General features: G+C 32.1%; 2 protein-coding genes across 3 annotated transcripts in view; both read left to right on the forward strand.

The window, feature by feature from the left end:
* LOC113392105 (thyroid receptor-interacting protein 11) overlaps nt 1–4,364 on the forward strand; it is a 57,945-nt gene extending 53,581 nt beyond the window's left edge. Inside the window, exons 7-9 of one of the 2 annotated variants that reach the window (XM_026628382.2) lie at nt 2,269–2,413; nt 2,887–3,107; nt 3,971–4,364. In XM_026628382.2, the coding sequence (XP_026484167.2) occupies nt 2,269–2,413; nt 2,887–3,107; nt 3,971–4,185 (581 nt within the window). In that variant the 3' untranslated portion in view covers nt 4,186–4,364. The remainder of the gene's footprint in view (nt 1–2,268; nt 2,414–2,886; nt 3,108–3,970) is intronic. The other variant, XM_026628383.2, reaches the window with a different exon arrangement.
* The window catches only part of LOC113392053 (zinc finger protein 26-like), a 257,766-nt gene that overhangs the window by 130,824 nt on the left and 102,307 nt on the right, over nt 1–24,635 (forward strand). The window lies entirely within an intron of this gene.

Here is a 24,635-nt window from a genome sequence, read left to right on the forward strand (position 1 = left end):
ACATTTAAAATAAAATCAACCAAATTGTTGGCGTATTTTTTTTTTATAATTAACAATAATTAATATATAACAAAATATTTATTCGTATGAAGGGCATTACCGTGTTTATCATAAGGGCACACGGGGCACGTACTCAAGGTCCCCATCTTGAGGGGACCACGAAGAACCAACAATTTCTCTCACATGTTGACTGCTATGAACCGCCAATGAGATTCCAAAGAATTAACTAAACTTAGTGCCTGGCTATAAGCCAATTATTTCTACATGGTAGACGAATTTTTAAAATTAAATATTGATTGATATATTGTTAAATCTTTTGCTAGATATTTAATTTTAGGAAATATCTAACGATGGGTCCCCAAATTCATGTGTGCCCAAGGGCCCAGCATAGCTTCAGATGGCTCTGATGAAGGGTATAAAAACGAATATGGGACAAACAAAGTTTAATTCTCTCTTAAATAAAAAAAAATATAATTATTCCTCATTCTAGTAGGCTCGTAAATATATCGTCAGTGGAAAGGAAGAATGTCTAAAGCGCCAAATTGTATTTTCGGAAATGATACTTACAAACTTAACTTCAAGCCTCATTTTCCAAAAATACCATTTTGCAGCTTATCTTTTTCCTTTCCACTGACTATGTGTTAGAGTTATAAGTACATTTGTGTAAATATCTAAGATGGATTTTTATTTAGAATAACATATAACAAAATTAATATTCGGTCAATAATTAAATCATTATAATTGCCAGCAGTCTGGAAAAAATATATAAAAATATTTAGAGAGATGCGGATATAAGATAGTATATCTATCCGGATAAAAATGTCCTAATCCAGAGTATAATCTACATCTATATATTTACAACAATAGTATATACAGTACAGAAACAGTGATAGCACTTTGATAGAATTAGTGATAATCATTGTATATACACGAGACGCCAAGTTTCCGACTCCGCAAAGTCAATAAATCTTTCTTGGGGAATGGCAAAGTATTTTTAACTTTGCCGATTGATAAATTCAAATCGTTTATAAAAAATACTTTAAAAAATAATGCATATTATTCAATACGAGATTATATAGATGGTAGTATCACTTAATATAGTTTGTAAAATGACGATTCAAAATAGATTATATTATTATTTGAATAAAGTATATTTTGATTTAGATTTATCTGTGGTCCGTTCAGTCGTTCTGGTGTGATTGATTAACATTCATACATTCAAACATTCGCCTTTATAATATTAGTAAGATTATGACTGGAAGACTTGTATTGATTTAATCGAGTTCAAGTAAAGAAATGTTCTTTGTTTGCCCCGTGTGTCTGCTCGATCATTTTTGAACAACCGTTTAATATGCTTTCAGAGTAATATACTTATATCATGTAACGTACGGTTGTAATGTCCTTTGTACATAATTTAGTTATTTATGTGACTCTTATGTGAATATTTTTTTAATATAATGTATTTTTAAATGTAATTTAAATTATATTCCTAAGACTAAATCTCATTTGCATGTAAAAAATCGAACTACTTTTAAATCTATTTATAAATTCTACGTATAGCCTTTGTATGTATTTGGATTTTAATATATGGATCATGTAAATTGCATATATTTTTCGTGTTTAGTTAGTTTGAATTACTTTATTATTTTTAATCATTAGAATATTACGTTTAATAAATTAGTGTTATGCTGTGTTTAATAATTATTGTTTCTTACTAAAGTTAGCTGTGTTCTACTACAAAGTTATAATACTTGCAGTGTTGGCAAGACTTTAAATGTATAGCTTGAAATATCATGCTATTGTCAGCATTCAGACAAATGGTGTACTTGTAAATGTCGCCCATAGACTAGCACTGTTAGAAATGTAATCATTAAATACCCCGACAGTTCCGCAAACTAGGGTATCTAAGATGTTATGTACCTTGCGTTAATTAATACTGACTACCTCAATCGTTCAGAAACAGATTTCTGATAGAATAACTGATGCTTAGGTGGTATCGAGACAGACTGGCCTAAAGCCCTACCAATTATAATAATCTCTTACAATCTGTAAAGCTATTCTGTAAAACAAACTCAAAACTCACCACAGATCACGTTCGTGAAATGTCAAAGTGATATTAAACACTGATTAAAGTGGTTATAACATTTAAAAGATACACATTACCGTTAGTCGCTTTTCATAATTTCACGAGTGAGATAGGAAGATCCTTACAGAATAGCACAGCAGATTTTGTATAATTTGTATAATTGAAATGAATTTATCGTTCAGTTCGCACCCTCCAAGCATCGGTAACGGCGGCCGAGGAACGTTATTACAACGCGATATCGAACCAGCAGGACAGAGTCGATAAGAACTTAGTTAAGAACCTTGTTATCAACTACGTCCTAACAGCGGGACAAAACAGTCTCAACAGGTATGTTTCTCTGAATATTTTCGGTTACAAGACTTTTACTTATGTGACGTAAGCTTGTAACCTTTTTAGGATATCTTTATTAAATTCCAATATATTAAATATGAATGTATTTTGTGTATGAGATTACGATGATAGTGTCAGTTGTTAACATATGGCCTCAAGTCGAGAAGAATATCAGAAAAAGAAGGACTATGGGGGACGACACGTAAAAGAGTATACCGAGTAGAGAAAGAGACCAATGGAGGGGAAAAAACAAAACACTATCCTTATTTTTTTAATTTACCTTAAAAGACTTACATGAAATATATAATGACAAAATTACTACGCAATTACTTTTATAGGTTGTCGAGCCATAAGACTGTTCAAATCACGGAGGGCCTCCTGAATGAAAGCCAGTGATGATGACGATTATGACAAATATTATATTGATTAGTTTTTAAATACATTCCAAACAATCCATGCTTTATTTTCAGAACACAAATTCTCCGAATTCTGTCAACGGTGTTAGATTTCAATCAGACGGAATGTGAAAAGTTAGGACTCGTCCGATCGGCCAACCAAGGAGACAGTTTGGCTGCTGAGTTTGTGAAGTTCCTGCAGAATGAGTCTAGACCGAGGGCGCAGCTGCCCGACATGATGGGTCTGCAAGGGGGGAGAGCGTCCGTGTCTAGTTCCAGGAAAAGTTCAACCATTGGTAAGCATTAATACCATTCATAATTAATTATCATTTATATTTTACATAAAGGCTGAAAGTCGTGTGTTATCATGTGTCTAAATTGGTATCATAACTCATCTCGTGATTGGCGACTTTGCCATTCGTAAATCAACAACCTGCAAAGCAGCTGTGCCGTTTCCTACAAACCTTAAAATGAAGACGTCCAAACTTTTGTAGGCTTTACTTTATTTTTCATGTAGTCATGTTAATTAACACCCATATTATTGTTCTAACCTTCAGTCGTTGTTAGTATTAGAATTAAGATATTATAAGAAAATTACTTTTCATTTTTTTTTAATAAATTATTTTTGAACATAGCTTTGTTTGTTTGTTTTGTAGGTGGTTCTATTTGTGGTGTTAAAAGAATTTATCTGACTTCCGAAACAATTTCTTTTAAGGATTTATTAATTTAAGAACTTTTCCAATTCTACCGATTTTTTTTTATTTTGCCTCAAGAAAATTTAAATATTTTTTTTATTAACGCAATACTCGTCAATCAATAATCTCACCTTTCAACATTACAATTGGCTATTATAACTAGTTATTATTAAAGTCTAACTAACAAGTTAGTTTAGTCGGCCGCAACAGTCCCACTGACATCAAAATTTATGATAATAGCAAGCCGACATACCGTTAGATCTTCTCTAGGTCACAGCCAAAATAAGTATCGCCAGAATAAGGGAAGATTAAAAGGGCTCCCAAGCGCGTTACTAAGATATATGCACTTCACCTAACAAGTGTGTGCGTGTTCTAGATAACATTAAATAATTCAATAAACTAAGGCGTCATAAGTTTTAACCTTTAAGTCAAGAGATTATTATTATCCTCCTTATTTATTCCAGGTCCCAATCCAGTTTTCGAAATCGGTCACAGAAGGAATCCATCGACGGGTTCAAATAATTTACTATTCCAAAACTTGGATTCAATGGACTCAGCCTCTCAGGCGTCTGTGGATTCTGAAGCCAGGGCCATTCCAGTAAATACACTGGACACGGGAATAAATCAGACCAGGAACAATGAGGGTGCAATATTGAAGCATGTTTTGAAGGATATGTGATATTTGTAATGTAATTAACGTTCATTTCCGACGCCATTATTTATTATATTCGAATTAAAGTGTTATATATGTTAATAAGATTTGTTATAAATACAATCCGAATGTGTCATCTGTTATTTTACTCTTGATTTAAAACCGATATTTAATCTGTGTTTATATTAATTCCATGTTAATATTGTAATTTAACTGATTCAAATCATAATTAAATTGTTCGTAAATAATGCGTGCGTGTTTATCCGATATTTGTAGCAATAATTATCAATAAATATATTTAAAAAAGTATTTAATCGAGGATATTAATAGCTTCAAGTTTATTTTTTCATCATTGAATTGTATACTATTAAGATTGTCGTTCATGACGTCATACATTATATGAAAATATAATTTAAATGAACGCTAGTAGTTTCATAAGCATTTAAATTTATAATTATTCAATATGAGAAACGAATATGTGACTATATAATTAATATACAGAAAATAATAATAATTAACGGTATTTAAATATTAAAGCCTTGTCAAACTATCATTCCAAGCAATGTTAGCAACCTCAGAGGTAACTCCAATCGTACGACCGACGTAAATATATAAATTTTCGTCAAAATTATCTAACTACTAATTATTTAATTAATATTTATTTATATTTCATGGCTTTTTATTGCGTTTCATATCTCTGTACGAAAAAAATATAAAATAAAAATAATTCAATTTGTGCTTGAATTATGGTACGGTTGGCAATACTGTGTCCACTTTCTGTCAAATGTGACTTTTCTATCGCTTGGTCTAAATTCGAATTAAGCAATTAATACACAATTAGGTAAAGAATTAACAAGGGAATTGCTACTACTATGCTTATCTTCAAAATTAATTTATTAATTAATTGACTTCTTTCTCTCGACTGTACCGATTCGTTCTGTGCCCTGTCTGTGTGTCTCAACTAAGAGCCATTAAAATAATTGAGTTGAATGAATATATAAAAATTATGATTTTTTGCCCAGTTGCCACAAATAAAAGTCTTACAAAAATTCGAAGGAGTATATCTGTAAAATCTGCTAATATTTGCATATACCTTTTTTTTTTTATTTCTGCCTTCGTCATATTTTCCGTATAGTCATAACTTCGTTTCGCATTAAACATTGTATAAATATATAGCATTTTATTGATAGTTTTATTTAAATTTTAAGTTATAGAATTAGTTATATCTTTGATTAATATGAATTCTAATTTCAAATTAATTTTAACAACAGGAACATAGTATTTAATTTGTAATGTATGATTTTAAAATTTACAAAACATCTCATATATAATTCTGAAACATTTTTTTTTAACTCAGACAACAATAGTTTATTCTATTTTATTTTCTTTCTACTTTTGTTTTCATTATCTATTTCAAATTAATCAAGTTGATAGAGACAGCACTATACACGAGAACGAGATAGCATACTTCAAAAGTAGAAGCCTTGTGTATTTAATATTTTATTGTAAAAATGTTCACATGTATATTATGAAGGATAATAATAATGAAGGAATCTCTAAACAATTTGATTATAACTAAATAAATTATATTTAACGCGTGCGGTGTAGTATGCAGATGCGTATTTTTTATATATATAAAGACGAATGGGCCATTTTATGGTTCCTTTAACCCCATACCCTGGTAGTGCAACAAGAAAAGAACACTTTCTAGTATTCTTATCTCTTTCAAACATTTATTTTTATGTTGTATGATATAATAATAAAAAATAAATGCTTTAAATATAAGACAACTTTGCTAGTATAGCGCTGTCTCTGTCACACCCGTACTGTTAGAGTAGCTTGTATATTTGTAAATGACGTAGTTTCGTTTTAGTCGCTTGTTTATATAATGTTCAAATTATTGTGATTTATAATTTATATGAAAATAAAGTAATACATGCTTTGACATTGTTTTATTTAAATTTCGAGTAAACGCTAAACAATTAATAACTAAAACGTAAGAAATATGGTTTATTGGAATATTCAGATTAAAAAAATTGTTGTCAAATACACAATCGACATCGTAAGATTTTTCAAATTTACAATTCATGTTTTTGTATTTCAATGATTTTTAAATTAAAATGAGTGGACCTTTTAAGATGAGCATAAAAACACTTTAATTGTAGAAAATACGGAATGTAATGAATAATTGTACTGATTTACTTACTTGTTATTGATATTTAAATAATATATTCAGTTATATAAAAAACGATACTAAAATGTCTTGAATACATCAAATTTTGTTCATTTGATTAATTTCAGACGAATTTTGTTCATTTATTGGCTTTAGAAAATGATGAAACCCGTGGAAATTTTCATCCCAAATTTCAACTTCAAAAGTCAATTTTCAGGAACACTATGCCGACTGTTTTTTTCACTCGTAAATAGAAGCCTAAAAACCGATTTTCATATTTCTAAGAACAGACCTTTATAGATATGAAAAGGTCTTTCTTCGTGCTCACCTACGAATCATGTGAAATTCCTGCAAACCCACAGGCTAAGACAGCGAGTTACACTGACAGGTGTGTCAGACAGTCAGTTAAAATATGACTTAGTAGATTTAAGAATTTGCTTTAACAACACATCTCGTATATAAGTTTAATATATATATCCACAATGTAAAAATAATGCCATCTATCTGGCTACACGTGAGAGAAAAGCCAAAAAGAAATAATGAAATGTTAGTTCAGATGACAAACAATAGATGGCGCTTACATAGTTTAATATGATAAAGCACGATTTGTTATCGAGTACGAATTCATTACATACTAATTCCCTAAAATATTATAAGAAAAAAACACGTTATATATAGTATTATTATAAATATTAAAATGTTAGTCTTGGTTAACGACTGCACAAAAAACATTTATGAAAAAAGCGCTACTAAACAGACTAGAACGAACCAACAATGGATTGACGTTAGAAATCCAATCGTTTTTGGCTCTTTGATCCGTCAGAACACATAAACACATTTATTTAAACTAAGTTTTTTTTTCATTTAAAATAACAAACTGTAATTTTTCTGGCCAGAATAATTAATTTACTACAAACTAGTTTTATCATGTCATATTTTTTATAAATATTGTTACTTCTATTGGATGTTCTGAATAAGTTCTGAATATGGTATCTGTTTCTATGATAAAATTTCGCAGACATTTTTAACTTTGCCGTTTTATAAATTCGAATCATTTGTAAAAAATACATTGGTAAAGAAGGCACATTATTCGACACAAGATTATATAGATGTTAAAAAAGCGTGGAGTTAATGCTTGTTGACTCCCAGGCAGGAGACATAACATACATATATAATTGTATTTAACTAACATGACTGTATTTTTATATGTTGAAAAAGAGTAACTACTGAGTTTCTTGCCGGTTCTTCTCGGTAGAATCTACATTCCGAACCGGTGGTAGCTTTACTTTAAATAGTTTATAAAATGACGATTCAAAAGTGCTTATAAAAGCCTACTTGAATAAAGTATATTTTGATTTTGATTTTTGAGTAAATAAATATACGGAATTATTATCACAATTCACAAAGGTATCCGACGTCACAGTAGGATACTCATACTTAAATACAATGAGATTGTTAAAGTAAATTCAAAAGTGCTTTTATCATACCCATTAGTTCCTTAGCGGAACCATCCCAAAAGTGCGAGCAATATTCAACACAAGACCGCACCTGCGTTTTATACAACAGAATGAGTTTTTGTGGCGTGAAAAACATCGACTTTTCATGAGGCTGTATAATAAAAGTCTCGATATAATCCCTCGGATTAGAGTCGCAGCGAACGAATACCAAATACCTAGCATGGCAATAGCCAAAACCCAGTATTGCAATTTTGCTTTGTATCATAATCACCAGCATAGTGCAACAGAGGAGTGTTGTTCAAATCGTGACTTTTTCGTTTTCTTTTCATCAAACTCAACAAGATTATCAGAGCCCCATTTGCCAATGATTTCTAACATCCTATTGAGTTCAACAAAAAGATCCGTCTCTTCTCAATTTCCGCTCACTTAGTTACTGCACGTCTTTGGTTCCCCCCATGCACAGTACTATCATCTGCATAGCAATATATCTTCCCAAGGATGAGAATATCATTGATATGCAAAAGAAAGAGTCTGGGGGATGGCAGAGAAACCTGGGGGACCCTAAGAATCACTATATGGAAATTTGAAGCGCAACCATCAACTAAGAACCAAAGGGTACGTTTGTGTAGGAAGCTGGCAATCCAGATGCAGAGCTGAGCTGGCAAACCGCGGCACCTTGGAGAAAATACTTCTATGTCAGAGTATGTCGAAAGCCTTGGAGATATCGACGCTGATCCAACGATTCATTATGTTTGTCGATAGCTTCACCCCAGAGGTGTGTTACGTAACTATAGAAGTTGACCTGTTGACTGTTTTGGTCGAAGCCCGTACCGAAGATCATTTAGACAGTTATCTTCTAAGTAATGGATCAGCTGGTTGTTTAAGATCCGTTGCATTACCTTACAAATTACTGAAGTGATAGCTGTTGGTCGATAATTTTCCGGGTCAAACCGATAATCTTTTTTGGAAATCTCTTAGCTTTTCTCCAAGCCTCCGTCACATATCCTGTAAAACAGTTGGAACAGGCGCGTTAACACTGGTGACAGTTTCGCTGCACACTTCTTCAGTACTATAGCTCATATTCAGGACCGCTAGCTTTCTGTTCGTCAAGTGATTACAGCTCTGCACGCACATCATGCTGTCTGATTTTAATGTTAATGGTATTGTGAGGCCACAGGAAGGTATTGTTGGTGGCACTTGTCGGTCCGATTCTGCGTTATTTTAATTATTTTATACAATTAATTAATTAAAATTATATAAGAGTGTTTTAGAATGTCTTATTATTTTGTAATTATATTTCTGTTTTACATATTTGAAGATTTTATATATACGCGGAAATCTGTTTATTCCTCCCTCTACTTTATTTTTGTATCGTTAATGGACCGCCAGTAATTATTATTGTACATAAATATAATTTACAGATCAGACAAGAGTGAGGATTAAGACTTTTTATTCCAGTATATATACAGGTAACAAATCAAATGTATTTTATAAAAGTAAACTACACAATAAAGCATTTTTGAATCAACATTTCGACTCTACCACCGCTTCGAAATGCAACCTGCAGCGAGAAGAAACGGCAAGAAACTTGCATAGTTCCTATTTTCAAATAACCAGCTCTATCTGCCGATAAAAGGAATCAAATAAATAAATGTTCTAACCCATAGATATGCGATACGTACATCTTATGGCGGTGATCTTCTGGATCTTGGCGATTTCCTGAATTTCCTACACCACGTGATGTGTTATAAACATGAAAACTCGCTGTCCTTGTCCGGTTTTGAATCTACATTCTTCGGATATTAGTCACTGGGCCCTCATGACAAAGGTCTACAATGGCGAAATCGCAATGATAAATCATGATAACTTTGTCGCTTTCTTCAAACTCTTAAATCTATTCCTATGAATACGACCAAACGCAACAGATCAATATCTTTATAGTTTATAAAGGCTAGTGTACCCATAGGTACAAGTGACATAATATTTAGCATCATAGTTCCCAAGGTTTGCACTACAAACCAAAAAATGGTAATCTTAACAAATGGTTCAAACCCGTTACGTTAAAAGATTAACTATTTCTTAACATAACAGCGGTAGTGTCCATTGGCAGTCAATTCTCACTCATCTTCCGGTAGTTCATTTATCTGTCTGTCTGCCTACCTCTATGAAATAAAGAAATTGTATAAATATATGATTTTAGGTGTTTTTTCTGAGTGTACGTAATAACCAAGTAAGTATTTTATAAGTTATAAAGTAAATAATATTGTAATTGTTGTATTAAATTTTTAAAAACGATTTCAGAATCATTTCAATTCGTATATTTATTAATTAATATTTATCGATGACAACGTATCTAACAGCGTTTAATTAAATTATTGACTAAATACAATATAAGGGCAGGTTTTCACTAATATATTTTTTCAAAATATCCATTATATATTACAAAAGAAACAGCATATTGATACCTTATGCCGTAAATTAATTTGTATATTTGATTCGCTAGCTAAATTAGAGCTGCTATGTTCAGCTAGTCTTTGTTCAAGGATTATGTATCGTTAATGCATATACTTTGTATAATATATCAAATCAAACATACTTTACTCAAGTAGACTCTAAAGAACACTGTTGAATCATTATAAAAGTTACCACGTTTTTCGCCGATTAAATTAAACATTAAAAAATACAAAAAATTTAATATAACATAATCAATTATTATACATTTAATTACTATACACGCAGACACTTTCAGTCGCTTTTTATATATTTGTATTTCCGTATCTCGAAAAAAAAGGAATCCTTATAAGATCACTTCGTAATTCGTCCGTCTGTCTGACCGTCAAGAGCTTGTTCTCTTGTTTTGCTGTCTGGTGGTACGGAACCCTAAGTGCGCGAGTCCGAATCGCATTAGTCCGGTTTTTGGTTAATTTTAATAATTTGACATTGTCTGTAGTCAGAGGTCAGTAAGAATATACGTGATTATATATTAGGTATTTACGCATTAAATTAACATATATTTTGTAATAAGTGTCTATTTGTCACAGACACGAGAAACACTAACATTGCCTTAATTTACGCTGATGGCAGGATGGGCTAGGCGTACCAGTGACGCTAAATATAAAAATAAAAGAAAACATGAAAAATGTACCAATGTTAATGTATTGATTTATATATATGCTGAGTAAAAATATAAAAATAAATACGTACTAAGCATGATAAAATTTTACACGTATAAATCGCTTGTATTGTGACCTAAATATATATATTTTGACGCAATAATACACTAATAGTCCAATTTCCCGAATTACTAAAAACATTCGATAGATAATAATCCCTTCATCGCCAATTTACATCGAAAATTGAACGCACTTCGCCATAATTAAAAAAGCGAAATATTCCACCCCTCGTGATTAACGCCGCCACCCCACCACCCACTTTCTTCGTACGATGGTCAGTAGTGGAACAGCCTTCTTACACACCATGTCGCCTTAGAAACTAAGTGCAAAACAAAAATAAACAAATTTTATATTTAAAATCGATTTTTTTTAATATGGCGATTATTTAAAATACAAGTGATAATTAAATTATAATTTTGTCAATTATTATCCATAATGGATGAATCCTACACGTGTGTCATTAAATTGAATTATTATAATAATAAGTAATTAAATTGACGTAATATGTGTTAAATGTTTTTAAAGATGGCTTCCGTAACGTATTTTCGCGCCAAAAAAACAATAATGGCGTTTATACCAATCGGTTTTCATGTCTTCAAAATCAAATTGAAATGACGACACGGTAAAGAGGTTTTATATGAATATATAGCGAAAATGTGAACTTTTTTAATGTACTGTGAACGTAAACTGTGTGTTTGTGTATATTTGTGTTGTGTCAGTGATTTTGCCCTGGGAGATTAGTTTGATTCTGTAAGTATGGCTTATTCTCAAATAAACCTAAAATAAAAAATTCCCATTAAAAATATGTCATCACAATACCTTTTATAAAACATTTTTTTACAATCTTCTTTGAAACCTTTAAAAAAACATAACCTTTAAAGTAAAGGTTATATTAGGTTAGAATAAATTAAAAATATAAGCATATAATAATTACTTATCAGCACCGTCAAGGTAGGTTTTTGAACATGCACCGAGTTTGTTTTATAAGATTTTTATAATGCAAATTTACATATTTATTTATCTCTTATAACAAATCAGAGGTCGTTGTAAATTATGAGGGTCATTTTTAAAAAAAAAAATTTTGGTCGTCAAAGGTAATGGTGTTTGTTTCAGATGAATTAAATCTGTAAGAGTATTTCTTTTGATTTAATAGGTCTACAGTTCAGCTATTCTGCTATGAACTCGAAACTCACCGCTAAACACGATCGAGATTAGTCTGAAACTGTCAACTATATTTAAAGGACGCAATCAGGAGTATTACCTTGAGTTCGTTTTCAACATTTCACGATTAAGACGAAATGTGTTCTTACAGAATAACTGAGCTAGTTCACGCGAATGACTTCGTAATATATGTATATCTAGCCATGTATTAATAGCCTAATAAGATATATAAATAGATAATAAATATATTAAATAGTTACATAGTTTCGCTCCTAAGCCCTTTAGATATTTTCGTACCGACAATAACCTTTACGCTTAACTAGAGAAAATAAAATTTCCAAGATCTTTGAAAATAGACATAACAGTAGTATAAGCTTAAGAATTAATTAAATGGTATTATTTATGTAATTGTTACGCTATAATTGATTTGTTTATGTTGAAAATATTCAAATTGGATTGTCTGGCTTAGTAGCCCCAAGTACCTTCTTTTTATAAAACATTTTATTTACATGACTATGTACAATAAAATATATTAACATATTCTCAATTAAATTAATGTTTCAGCAAATAAATTAACCATTCATTAGGTCAAACGTTCTAATTATTCTAATATGAAAAATATATTTTTAATTTGAACGTCAAATATTATAATTTTTACGATAAAAATGAATATTAATATTTATTATGAGGGATTTATGAATTATTATAACTGCAGTACCAATTCCTATAAGCAAAGACAACAAGTAACTTGTACACCATCCCATAAATAAATAAACTTCCAACGATATAATCGCGTGTACACTTTATTTCCTATATATATTTTTAAAGTACGTAAATGAATAAAAATTGGACATGGTCTATTTCTGGTCATACCCTCAATTTCTCCTAGTTTTCTTATTGGTTTAATGCCTGGCTTATAAAGCGGATCCCGAGGGATTTTCCATTTTCCAAGTCTCGAAAGTTTTTCAATTACCGCCCAGAAGTAGAATATCTGATGAGTGGGTGGTACCTACCCAGACGGGCTTGCACAAAGTCCTGGGTGATAGTTACCACTTACCATCAGGTGGCCCATTTGCTCGTCCGCCAACCGATATTATAAAAGAAAAACAAAAAATATGGGCCACACAATATCAAATGTCTACCAAGGCCCATAGACTTGGCTTTGTAAGAAATATTATCCATTCCTTACATCGCCAATACTAGTGGCCAAGTGTCTGCAGTTACACGGGCTCACTCATCCTTCAAACCGGAGCCCAACAATACTAAGTATTGCTGCCTGACAGTAGAAGTTAGAAGTTGTGTGAAGAGTGGATGGTACCTACCTAGATGGAATTGCCCAATAAAGCCCTACCACCGATTTGTCTCATCGGCTAATGAGAGTACTCTCTTGTCTGTGCGCACTGGTGCGGTGCACACTTAATTGACTGTGGCCACGGATGAAACGTCCAAAAAGACTCGTCATATCACTGACTCAGAAAAACCATTCTTTAACAGTCTATAAATTTCACCATAAATCATAACTTCAATAATGAAGGCTTATATTATACGAACTTAATAACGTCACTTGATTCATAACACGTCACGTGACTCATGATTTCTCGATTTATTGTGAATCGGTGCTACCGTTAAACGTAATGACTTGTTGGACGTTAGTTCTGCTAAAGAGTTTCCGGTTCGAAGCTTTATTGTATGACACACGTGGAGATATGTCATGACAATTTGTTTATGTAATGAAGTGGGACAGATATTATAAATGGACTAACAATATCCGCTTTTTGATGTAGAAAATCTTGTAATATACATTTTCTGGCATTTATTCTATCTTGTTAGGTCTTTCTGACGTTTCCTAATACTCGATTCACTCATTCTTAACGCAAAATCAAAATACATTACAATTAAATATAAAGAATTTCATTGTTCCACTTTCTAGCCTCAAAAACCATGGCCTTTGGTTCTGCACCTGATCTACCATTGGTCCTTTATCAGTATAAAGGAGTATAAAGGACCAATGGTAGATCAGGTGCAGGAAGTCAGCACTTACATGATTGGTTATCGATATATGCGCCAGAACAATATTATTTTTACTATTGATATTGTTGCCCCTAAGCTATTTCGGCTACGGTACCCATTTGAAGACACTATCAATCTGCTCCGATGTGTGCACTTAAAGTGTGTGCGCAAAAACGAAGTCGAATACAAATTTTAAGTTTCAACTGTTAACCCCATTTTAATATGTTATAAGATCTGATACCTAAAATATAATAATTAAAATAATATCCGAGCAATATGATTGTTAAAGTGAATCTGGATAGTGCATAAAATAGTTATATATTTTTATGTAGGTAGGCATGTACCATCATAAACAGCTTTTTGTTAACACATCGTTTTCCATCCCGTTCTCGTTCTCAACACAATACATCTTATCGACACACGTCTAATGATTCAAATCTATTTTTAATAAACTTGTAAAAGATCACTTTTTGTCTCAAATGACTTATCACCAATGGTTTTTTTTCTTTCTTGTTATGTTGGAGTACTCGTTGTATTTTATATTTATTTAGGTTTAGGTTTAAAGAATTTATTTCTCATAAAAACATAAAGTTCACTTACAATGAGATACAATCAATATTCTATAATGGTATGTGACAATATTTATACCTCTTGAACGCTTAATATAAACATTTATAAACAACGCTTCATTAAAACTTTGATTAAATTGTATATACGTATTATTTTAATTTTGATTTAAAAAGATTAATGCTGTCCGCACCTTTAATATGATTATTATAAAATAATATGATATTAGTTTTAATTAGAGATTAATGATATTTTATTTACAAATACAGCACCGCCCGTCTTATATCCTATGGGTTGTGTTTGCCTGGAAGAGATCGCTATGTAGCGATAAACTCGCCAAAATTGTATGCTACTTCTATTCAGGCTGTATCCATGTTTTGTTTTTTTTTTTAACTTTGTGATGTACAATATACTACAAAAGTAGAGTAAAGTAAAGATTTTTATGTTATACGTTGCACACGGAAAAAACCTTTTACAGGTACCTCCATCTGATGGTAAGAATAGTTATATAGTAGTATTATATACTGAAAGCCTCTCCGCAACGTGCTGCACCTTCTGGTATAGGTTTTATTCATATTGGTTAAGTAGTTTTTTAATAGTTTTATTACTTCATGAATCCATATTAATTACAATAATTTTCAGTCAATTAGAAAATACACGATAAGTACTCACTATGAATGAGTAGTATCTTTTAGAACATAACGTTATTTTCTTCACAATTTCGCTGTACACAATCAATTTATCGTACTAAAGTGGCAACAGTATTATGTGATGATTAATGATACGCCGGAGCGTCTAATACAGTTGAGTGCATTTAATTTCACAGCTACGAACATTACTTGTTATACAAGACGTTCTAAGTGGTTTTGTCTGCATTATTAATACCTACATATATTTAGCACTGCGGCTTATAAAAATATATTTATCATTACTAAAAATAGTCTAAAATAGACTAAAATGGTGTATATACTATTAAAATGTTAGAACTTATAACTTTTTTGTATTAAATTTTATTCATTCAATGTGGGTACCCCCCACATCAAAACATCTTAGTTCCCAAGGTTGGTGGTCCATTGGCTATGTAAAGATTGTGTACAATTATTTACGGTGCTAATATCTATGGGTAGTGGTGGCTACTTGTCATCGAGTTGCCCACTTGCCCGTACAAGTATGAAGGGCATAAAAAGAGGACCTAACAAAAGAAAACCTGATAAACAAATAGGCAGCGGGCAGCTCATATAACAAGAAATAATATACTACAGTAGAAAATTATGTTCGCCTAACAGGTTAAAGATTTGGGAAAGGGTCGTTGAACTCACTTTAACCACTAATCGCTGAGAATATTGAATTACGAGTACATTAAGTGCAGCAAAATCTTGACATATTATAAGATGTCCTTCGTATACAGACAGATTAATCTATTTATACTTATTTTATTGGTGTTCATATCCATTGCTAAATTCAGCTCTTCTAAAACCTTTGCAATATCCGACATCTATTCGAATCGACTAGTCAAAGAATCGATTTTCTTAAGACATGAAATAATAACATTAATGGCGCATAAAGTTATATACAAAATAAAATATATGACGGCACAGCGGAAATCGGCTCGAAAAAAATATGCTTTAATGAATTTCTATAGTTTGTTAAATGTCAAAAGGTTGTAACTCTGACGTAATGTAAAACGCTGGAGAGGCGGCCATTTTGACTGCTAGGGGAGGCTATTCAATAATCGAACGAAAGAGCGCGCACGCATCCATCCGGACGTCACAGTTAAATCGGAAATTATTTCATCAATCTTTTGTAATTTTGTAATTGTAATAGTCTTAAACTTGATTATTATACCATATTAATTATAAAGCGCTAATATTTTATTGGAATACCCTCCCCTCGCCCGATAATTCACGACCCGTACCCGTACCGCAATATGGAAAAACAAGTAGAGAGCTAAGCTTCTATAAATATATTGAAATTTTATTAAACGTCATTTTACACCGAAGTAATCTAATTCTAATTAGATGTCGTCAACTAATACTTTGAAACTAGTTTATTAAAACTATGTCCATTAAGTTCGAACTTAGCCAATTATAGTTTATGTATCAAGTTAAACTAAATGTATATTAATATATTATACACAATAGTTATATTTTACTTTTAATGAAAGACGGTAATGGCGCCAGAACACGAAATTGGAAAACGTCAGGGATCCTATGACCCCTTGGTTTATCGATCACACTCGCGGACTCCGACTTTTATCATATTTTTGATGATAGAGCTGAGATGCCCAGTGGTTAGAACGCGTGCATCTTAACCGATGATTTCGAGTTCAAACCCAGGCAAGCACCACTGATTTTTCATGTGCTTAATTTGTGTTTATAATTCATCTCGTGCTCGGCGGTGAAGGAAAACATCGTGAGGAAACCTGCATGTGTCTAATTTCAATGAAATTCTGCCACATGTGAATTCCACCAACTCGCATTGGAGCAGCGTGGTGGAATATGCTCCAAACCTTCTCCTCAGAGGGATAGGAGGCCTTAGCCCAGTCCAGTGGGAAGTTTACAGGCTGCTTATATATGTATGTATTAATGTATGTATATATCTATGTATGTATGATGATTACTTGATTTACTAGATGATAAGCGTCCTATGTGTATGAGGACTGAAGTGGTTTTAAAATGTATTTATCTACAAATTTATCTCAGGTAGGCAAATTAGCAAATGAGCTCCACATTGTCAAGGGTCACACTTTTTACACTAAACATAATGTATATAGAAAAATTAAAAGAAAAAATATTTTTTTGTGTTTAAGTCTTTCCTCAGCGATGTCCGCACGCACGCAGCAAAGCTCGCCTCTGAGTGAAAATAGTTATTTTTATCTCTACGCTTTAGATCTTCGTTAGAACGCGAGGCCATTCCAGTTGACGTCCTCGTCCGTCTAATTTACAACCGCCCTCAGCCCATTGCATGGAAGGTCGAGACAGGAAAAGGTCTGAATCTCGACTCAGAGGGCCTCATGAAGGAGTTCTTGGTCTATTAACTAAAATTAAGTTGTACCTTAGCGCGACGAGCGGAACTATTAATATATATTTTAGTTAAACTATTGCAAAATGGAATCGGTAACAATTCCTTTCGAAAATAGTGAAAACATCGTCGAATTGAATAATAGTCACACTCGAATTATTCCATTGTAGTTAATTGTATAAAATTAGTTGAGCCATAAAGCGGTCGATGTGGAGTACGTTGACCACTTCAACAGTGTTTAACGATTCTCGATAATAGTTATTGTATACGAGCGGAATTTTCTCATGATCAAACGTACTATTATTTACGAAAGAATTGTTTACATTCAATACATAAACGAGTACATACTAATTAAAATTTAAAGTAATTAATACACACATCGGTAAACCCAATTTTATTTAAAAATATATAAATTGATTTTTATATGATAAATGAATAAAAGTTCAAGTTCAAACAAACTCAAGTTGTCATAAAAAATACACAATTTGGAGACAATACAAGCCAAACTGTAATAAAATTTCGACTAATTCAGTACATGTAACAAGAAAAAAATTGCATCAGAAACATGACACTACAAACTAAAGACACTGTACTCAAATTGGACCCAAATATTTGTGGCACGTTCTCAAAACGGTGGAATTTGTTGAACGGTGTCTATGTTCCAGAGCATTTTTTATATCATATAGGTAGGCGGACTAGCAAATGGGCCACCCAATGGCAAGTGGACAGCACCAATCGATACTGTCAGAAATATAAATCATTCCTCATATCAGCAATGCATCACCAATCTTGGGAACTAAGATGTTATGTCCTCTATGCCTGCAGTTACACTGGTTCACTCAACCTTCAAACCTGAAAACAAAGATACTAAAAATTGATTTTTAGTCTTAGAATATATCATATTTGGATGGCATAAAAGTCTAGATGTATTTATTACTGTGCCAATATAAAAAAAGAAAACTACAAAAGTACTTGCCATTAGGTATAACCGTGGTCGACTCTCAACCACTATGAAATCCAATAAACAAAATACTAGGTTATACATACCCAGTATACATTCTGTATCGCTAAAATGTCCTTTTTATAAATTATGTCCAGCCCAAAAGTCCGCCATTACCAATTCGTAATAGCGACCTTGGCTTAGATCAGGGATAGAACCTGCGATAAAGTCGTTCGAACAAGGACACCCGCGGTCCTTGAGTAGAACTTTCGTACAGTAAGCCTCATTTACATACATATGTCATTTTACAAAGAAAAATACATGGTCTCGATTTTTTTTCATTGTGAATTTTATATAGTGAGTTATATAGATTGCTATTAGCATTAATTATAAGAGGAATTCATAAGTCACTATTTGAGACGCTCATTCTTCAACGTCGTCAAATTTATGAAATGCTTAATGGACAATAACGAATAGGTAATATTTATTAATAAAAATAACTCTAACAGGTTCTTATATCCATACTGATATTATAAGTGCGACAGTTACTCTGTCTGTTATCTCTTTACGGTTAAACCGCTGTACCGATTTAGATAAAATTTCCTATGGCGATAGTTTGAGTTCCGCGAAAGGACATAGGCTATTATTTATTCACGACTTGAGGGAGTAAAATTGGTAGTGTCGGTTTGTGTGCTACACCTAATGTTTAAATTTCGCACAGGTAGGATGTATACATATATATTATTTAAATCACTAATAAAATACACACTAATATATGAAATAGATGTATATAGGGCCTACAAATATTCAGTGGTATATTAATGATACATAGATTAAACGACAATTTATAACTATTCAAGTGATAATATTATAGGTTACATAAAAGAGAATGTTATGCATGTGTACTAATGTATGTATGTTGCGTAGGGGTACGTAGTATTCTCATTAAGTACTTTTGAATCGTTATAACTTATAATCCAGAATTAAATTGATTGTATCGACAAGAAGTCATAAAAACAGTATTGAAGTAAATTTAAATAATGTATATTTTGATTTAACTGTATTTTTCTTTTCACCAACTCATGACATATCTTAGACCTCGTGTAAGCCGTGTAAGCTGTCATTGGCCAAGTGAAAAGTCATTTATAGGTACTTCTTACAGTATGAGTGTCTTTTGGTGTCTAGCCTGTCGAAAAAGTAGTACAGATAAACACAGACATTAAATTGACATATCCCACGTATTTGCCAAAGGGTCTACTGTATTATGAACTGAAAACAGCTATTCATTAATATGTCAAATTATATATTCCAGTAGGCTTTTACAACCACATTTGGGTCATCATTTTATAGAACTATATTAAGTAAAACTACCCCCAGTTCGGAATATATATATAATTACATTTATATATTAATATAGAATAGTGTTGTACCTATGTAACTAAACTTACTACAACTTATTTCTGCTTGAATTTTACTTCCGAAGTTCCGTTACCAACTAGCCGACATTTAAAACGCCATTTTTCCACGAATCCATAATGAATACCAGAGACTACTCAAGATCTCGTCCAAAGGTATCAAGTCAATAATAATTAATTTATTCAAAAATCCATAAATAAAAATGCATTCTTTTAAACGTTTGTCACGTGACACAAAACGCTTCTGATTGATCGCGCTTATGATGACGTCACTTGCTTATTAACCTCGTTTGCCTACTGTATGTGGATTATATGTACCACAGATTAAAATACAGGCAAGTGACGTCACCGACCCCATTGCAGCGCCATATTGTCAAAGTAGCGTTTTCGCGCGCTATTTAAATATGGAATTTTTATTTTGATATTTTTCAGCAAATATGAAATAGAATTAAAAAAAAAAAAAACTTTTACTGAGTTCCTTAACCGCTACTAAATAATATAAAAGACATTTTAAAAACCAGTCAAATAGCCTTTTCACTGTCAAAGTTGTCTTTATTTCTCCTTTTGTTGGAATTTGGAAGTCTATGGGAACATTAGCTCGTTTACCTTTCAGATATAAATTTAAAAATGAACTCAATCATGCAATCTCATAAAGGGATATTATTCATATATGATAAAAAGGAGTGGATAATAATACTAATACTTGTTCACTTCCAGGCAGGATATATTATATAATATGTACATATTTTAATTAACTAACATAACTTTGTATTTTCAATGTTGAAGAACTATAACTACTGAGTTTCTTGTCAGTTCTTCTCGTTAGTATCAACATTCCGAACCGGTGGTATCTTCACTTGATTTTGTAATATGACGATTCAAAAGTGCTTGTAAACTTGGATAAATAATATTTTGATTTTGAATAACTACAAAAATTAAAATGTTTAAACGCGTATAAAAATATCATTCAAAATACTATAATTCTAAAATGGTAGCGTTTAGTTAAACTAAAAAGTTGACTATCACCTTCAGAAGGCTATATTTTCAAAGTATGTGAATCAATTTATATTTATACCAAATAATAACTCATAAATGTTAATTTCTTTAGCTTTTTTTATAATATAGGTAGGCGGACGAGTAAATAGGCCACCTGGTGGTTAGTGGTCAACACAGCCCATAGACTATGGCGCTGTAAGAAATATTAACCACTTCTTACATCCAACCTTGCGAACTAAGATGGTATGTCCCTCTAGCTTGTACACTGGCTCACTCACCCTTCAAACGGGAACACAACCAGTACTAGGCAATTTTGTGGTAGAAAATCTGATGAGTCGGTGGTACCTACCCAGACGTGTTTGCAAAAAGCCCTACCACCAAGTAAATGGCTAAAGTAAATATGGAATTCTTATCATACATATCAGTAATCACTTTTTCGAATACAGACCGATTTGAGTTACTTCTCAGACAGATATGTTTTCAACACAATAGCTTGCGGCCGACTGTACTTGGCAAAATAACTTATCGTTAAACGTTAACACGTGTATATAACAACACTCGGTCATTATTCAAATACATATTAATATAAGAAACTAGTTATTTATCACGGACGTCCTCGCTTTTTTAAACGTTCGCCGCAAGGTTAGCCATTATTATTTACAACTTTTCGCCTTCAATTAAATTATAGCCAAAGCGGACGGGCGTGCGGGATTTTAATATACCTACAGAAAGTTTCGTCGTAATACTATTCTAGAAATTATAAACACAAATCATATAAGACATATATTTGTATTTACACAGTTGTTATACGAGGTCTTAGACTAAGATTGCAGGATCAAATGTAAGCATTGAATTTTGATGTACAACTCAAAGTTGAAGGAAATCAACGTGAGGAAATCTGCATATGTTACGTGTTATATTTTATCACCCACCAACCCGCACTGAAGTAGCTCATTGGAATAAGGTCTAAACTTTCGCCTTGAGAGTAGAAGTCTGATATAGTCTGTTGTTTACTTTATTTAAACCCCGATGATGAGACTGATTAATATCTTTCTATGATTGATAAAAATATAACCTAAAGTCTAAACTTTGATAAGTGAATGGCTCATTGCTAAATAAATGACCACCTTACTGGTTTCGAACTTGTTCCACCAGAACCTGCGTTAATCTACTGCGCGATTCAGCGTCGCAAAGTTCAGAGCGCACGGTTCCATTGGGATACAGACACACACAGATAAAACACTGTAATAAATATACATACTGAAAACAGCGCCTCACAAAAATATTTATCACATTAACAATCCGGGGTTCTAATATTGCCAGAACCCTCATGACCATAGATATGATGGTAAGGATAATATTTGTCAAAATTTTCACCATATTTTATTTCACCGCTGAACCCGAAATTAATAATGTAGTAAAATACTGTTATCGGAATTTTTGAAGTAAAATTAAAGTGGATATAAGTAGTTAAGTGTAATAGTGTTGTGTTATAAATAACAAATATTAAACATAATCTCTTAGTAGTGCACAAATATAATAGAGCCGAGATGGCCCAGTGGTTAGAACGCGTGCATCTTAACCGATGATTTCGGGTTCAAACCCAGGCAGGCACCACTGAATTTTCATGTGCTTAATTTGTGTTTATAATTCATCTCGTGCTCGGCGGTGAAGGAAAACATCGTGAGGAAACCTGCGTGTGTCTAATTTCAACGAAATTCTGCCACATGTGTATTCCACCAACCCGCATTGGAGCAGCGTGGTGGAATATGCTCCATACCTTCTCCTCAAAGGGAGAGGAGGCCTTAGCCCAGCAGTGGGAAATTTACAGGCTGATTATGTTTATGTTAGTGCACAAAAGAGTTATTAGCAAATCGCATGAAATACGTTAATCTAATATTTGTTTATCTTTATTCCTACTTCGATTGGAATATGCTTAAGGTAAATGCATTCTGCCGCGAAATAAGGTCTCATAAATCCTTCCAAAAATAATTTTACAATATTAAATTTCTACTGAGAAGAACCGTCAAGTAATTATTCCTTCTAAAAACATTACAAATGAAATCCATAATTACAAAGACTATGTCAAATCATACCGTTGAGTAGATACTCTTATTATGAAACCTTTTTTAATTAACATAATATTTAAAAATAAACATTTAATTTTAATATTATTCAATTGGATTAAATATTGTTTTTCACTCGAATAATAAGGAAAGTATTAAATGCAAATATTATGTCGTGACGTGAAAATAATTTATTCAACTAATGGAAAAAAATCTTAGCATTTTTCATATTATGTGGTAACGCAACGTATTGTTATAATTTATGTTTGAATACCAACGCCGTGTGGACGACTGGAGCCTCAGTGCTAGCGATTAATTTCGCTTATATCTTTAAATTTCCATTAATTTATCAGTTTTATGCTGTTTGTAATATTGTCGTCTTAAGGTACTCTAGACCAGCTCTCATTTTAAAAAGAACATTTCGATCTTATTTTATGACACTGTTGGAATGCGGGTTGTGGATAATGTGTTAGACACGTTTTGCTGTAAATAAAAGACATAAAAACTGAGTGGTACGGGTTCGAACCAGCTTTAGTCATCGGTTAAGTTTTACTTGTTCTAACCATTGGACCGACATACCTGTAATAGTTTATTATTGGAATTATCAAACATCGTTCTGTACAACAATAAAGTTCCAATAATTCATCACATTATTTTAATACAATTCACATTTTTAAGTACTATACAATAATACTAATTGATTCATTTTAAATAATTGTTTCACTACAGCAAAATCATAATCAAATATATTGCTAATATTATTTATAAGGCAATTGAATATAAATTAACTAATTCATATGTCGTTATTAATATAAATAACAATATTTCATAAATGTCAAAACTTTAAGTCAGGTTACTGAGTTTTAAAACCGTCTCGTAATGACAATGAATTCGAAATCGTTGCCTAAACTACTTAAATAGAGTCCTATTCTATATCTTGCTGGAAAAACGCATTTACCCCCACTTATAGTCGAAGGGTATGTTGGACAATCGGTGCACTGCCTAGTGCTCCGTAATACTCATGAAAAACCACTCAATCAGCTATCCGGGACTCTAGCTAGTTGGTTTACCTGGGTACTTAGAACACAGACACCCGGTGACGCTTACTTTTTCTATTATTATGTCTTTCAAAGTGTTGAAGCAATTTTTGTACGATATAAAGTACTCGAATAACATATGGACTAATAACGAAATGACCTCCTTTGTGGAATGTACTCAAGTAAATCGAAAGTATAATAGAAGGTATTATGTTACCGTTTAAATATAAAGAAACCGTTAAATATCATTTCAACCTGCGTATCTTTAACTTTTACTAAATTTAGTTTGTTCAAGAATTGTATGTATGTCATTATGTTTAACCTTCAGGAGACATTTGTCATTGAGAGCTGCCGTGGGCTTGAAAATGCTCTTCGACCAATGCTGACCCGTACATGAGATTAAAGTATTTAAATTTTAAATAGAAAATAGAAGATCAAATTAAATAAAATATAATCCTCGC

Source organism: Vanessa tameamea, chromosome 27 (genome assembly GCF_037043105.1).
Source record: "Vanessa tameamea isolate UH-Manoa-2023 chromosome 27, ilVanTame1 primary haplotype, whole genome shotgun sequence".
Classification (NCBI taxonomy): Eukaryota; Metazoa; Arthropoda; class Insecta; order Lepidoptera; family Nymphalidae; genus Vanessa; species Vanessa tameamea.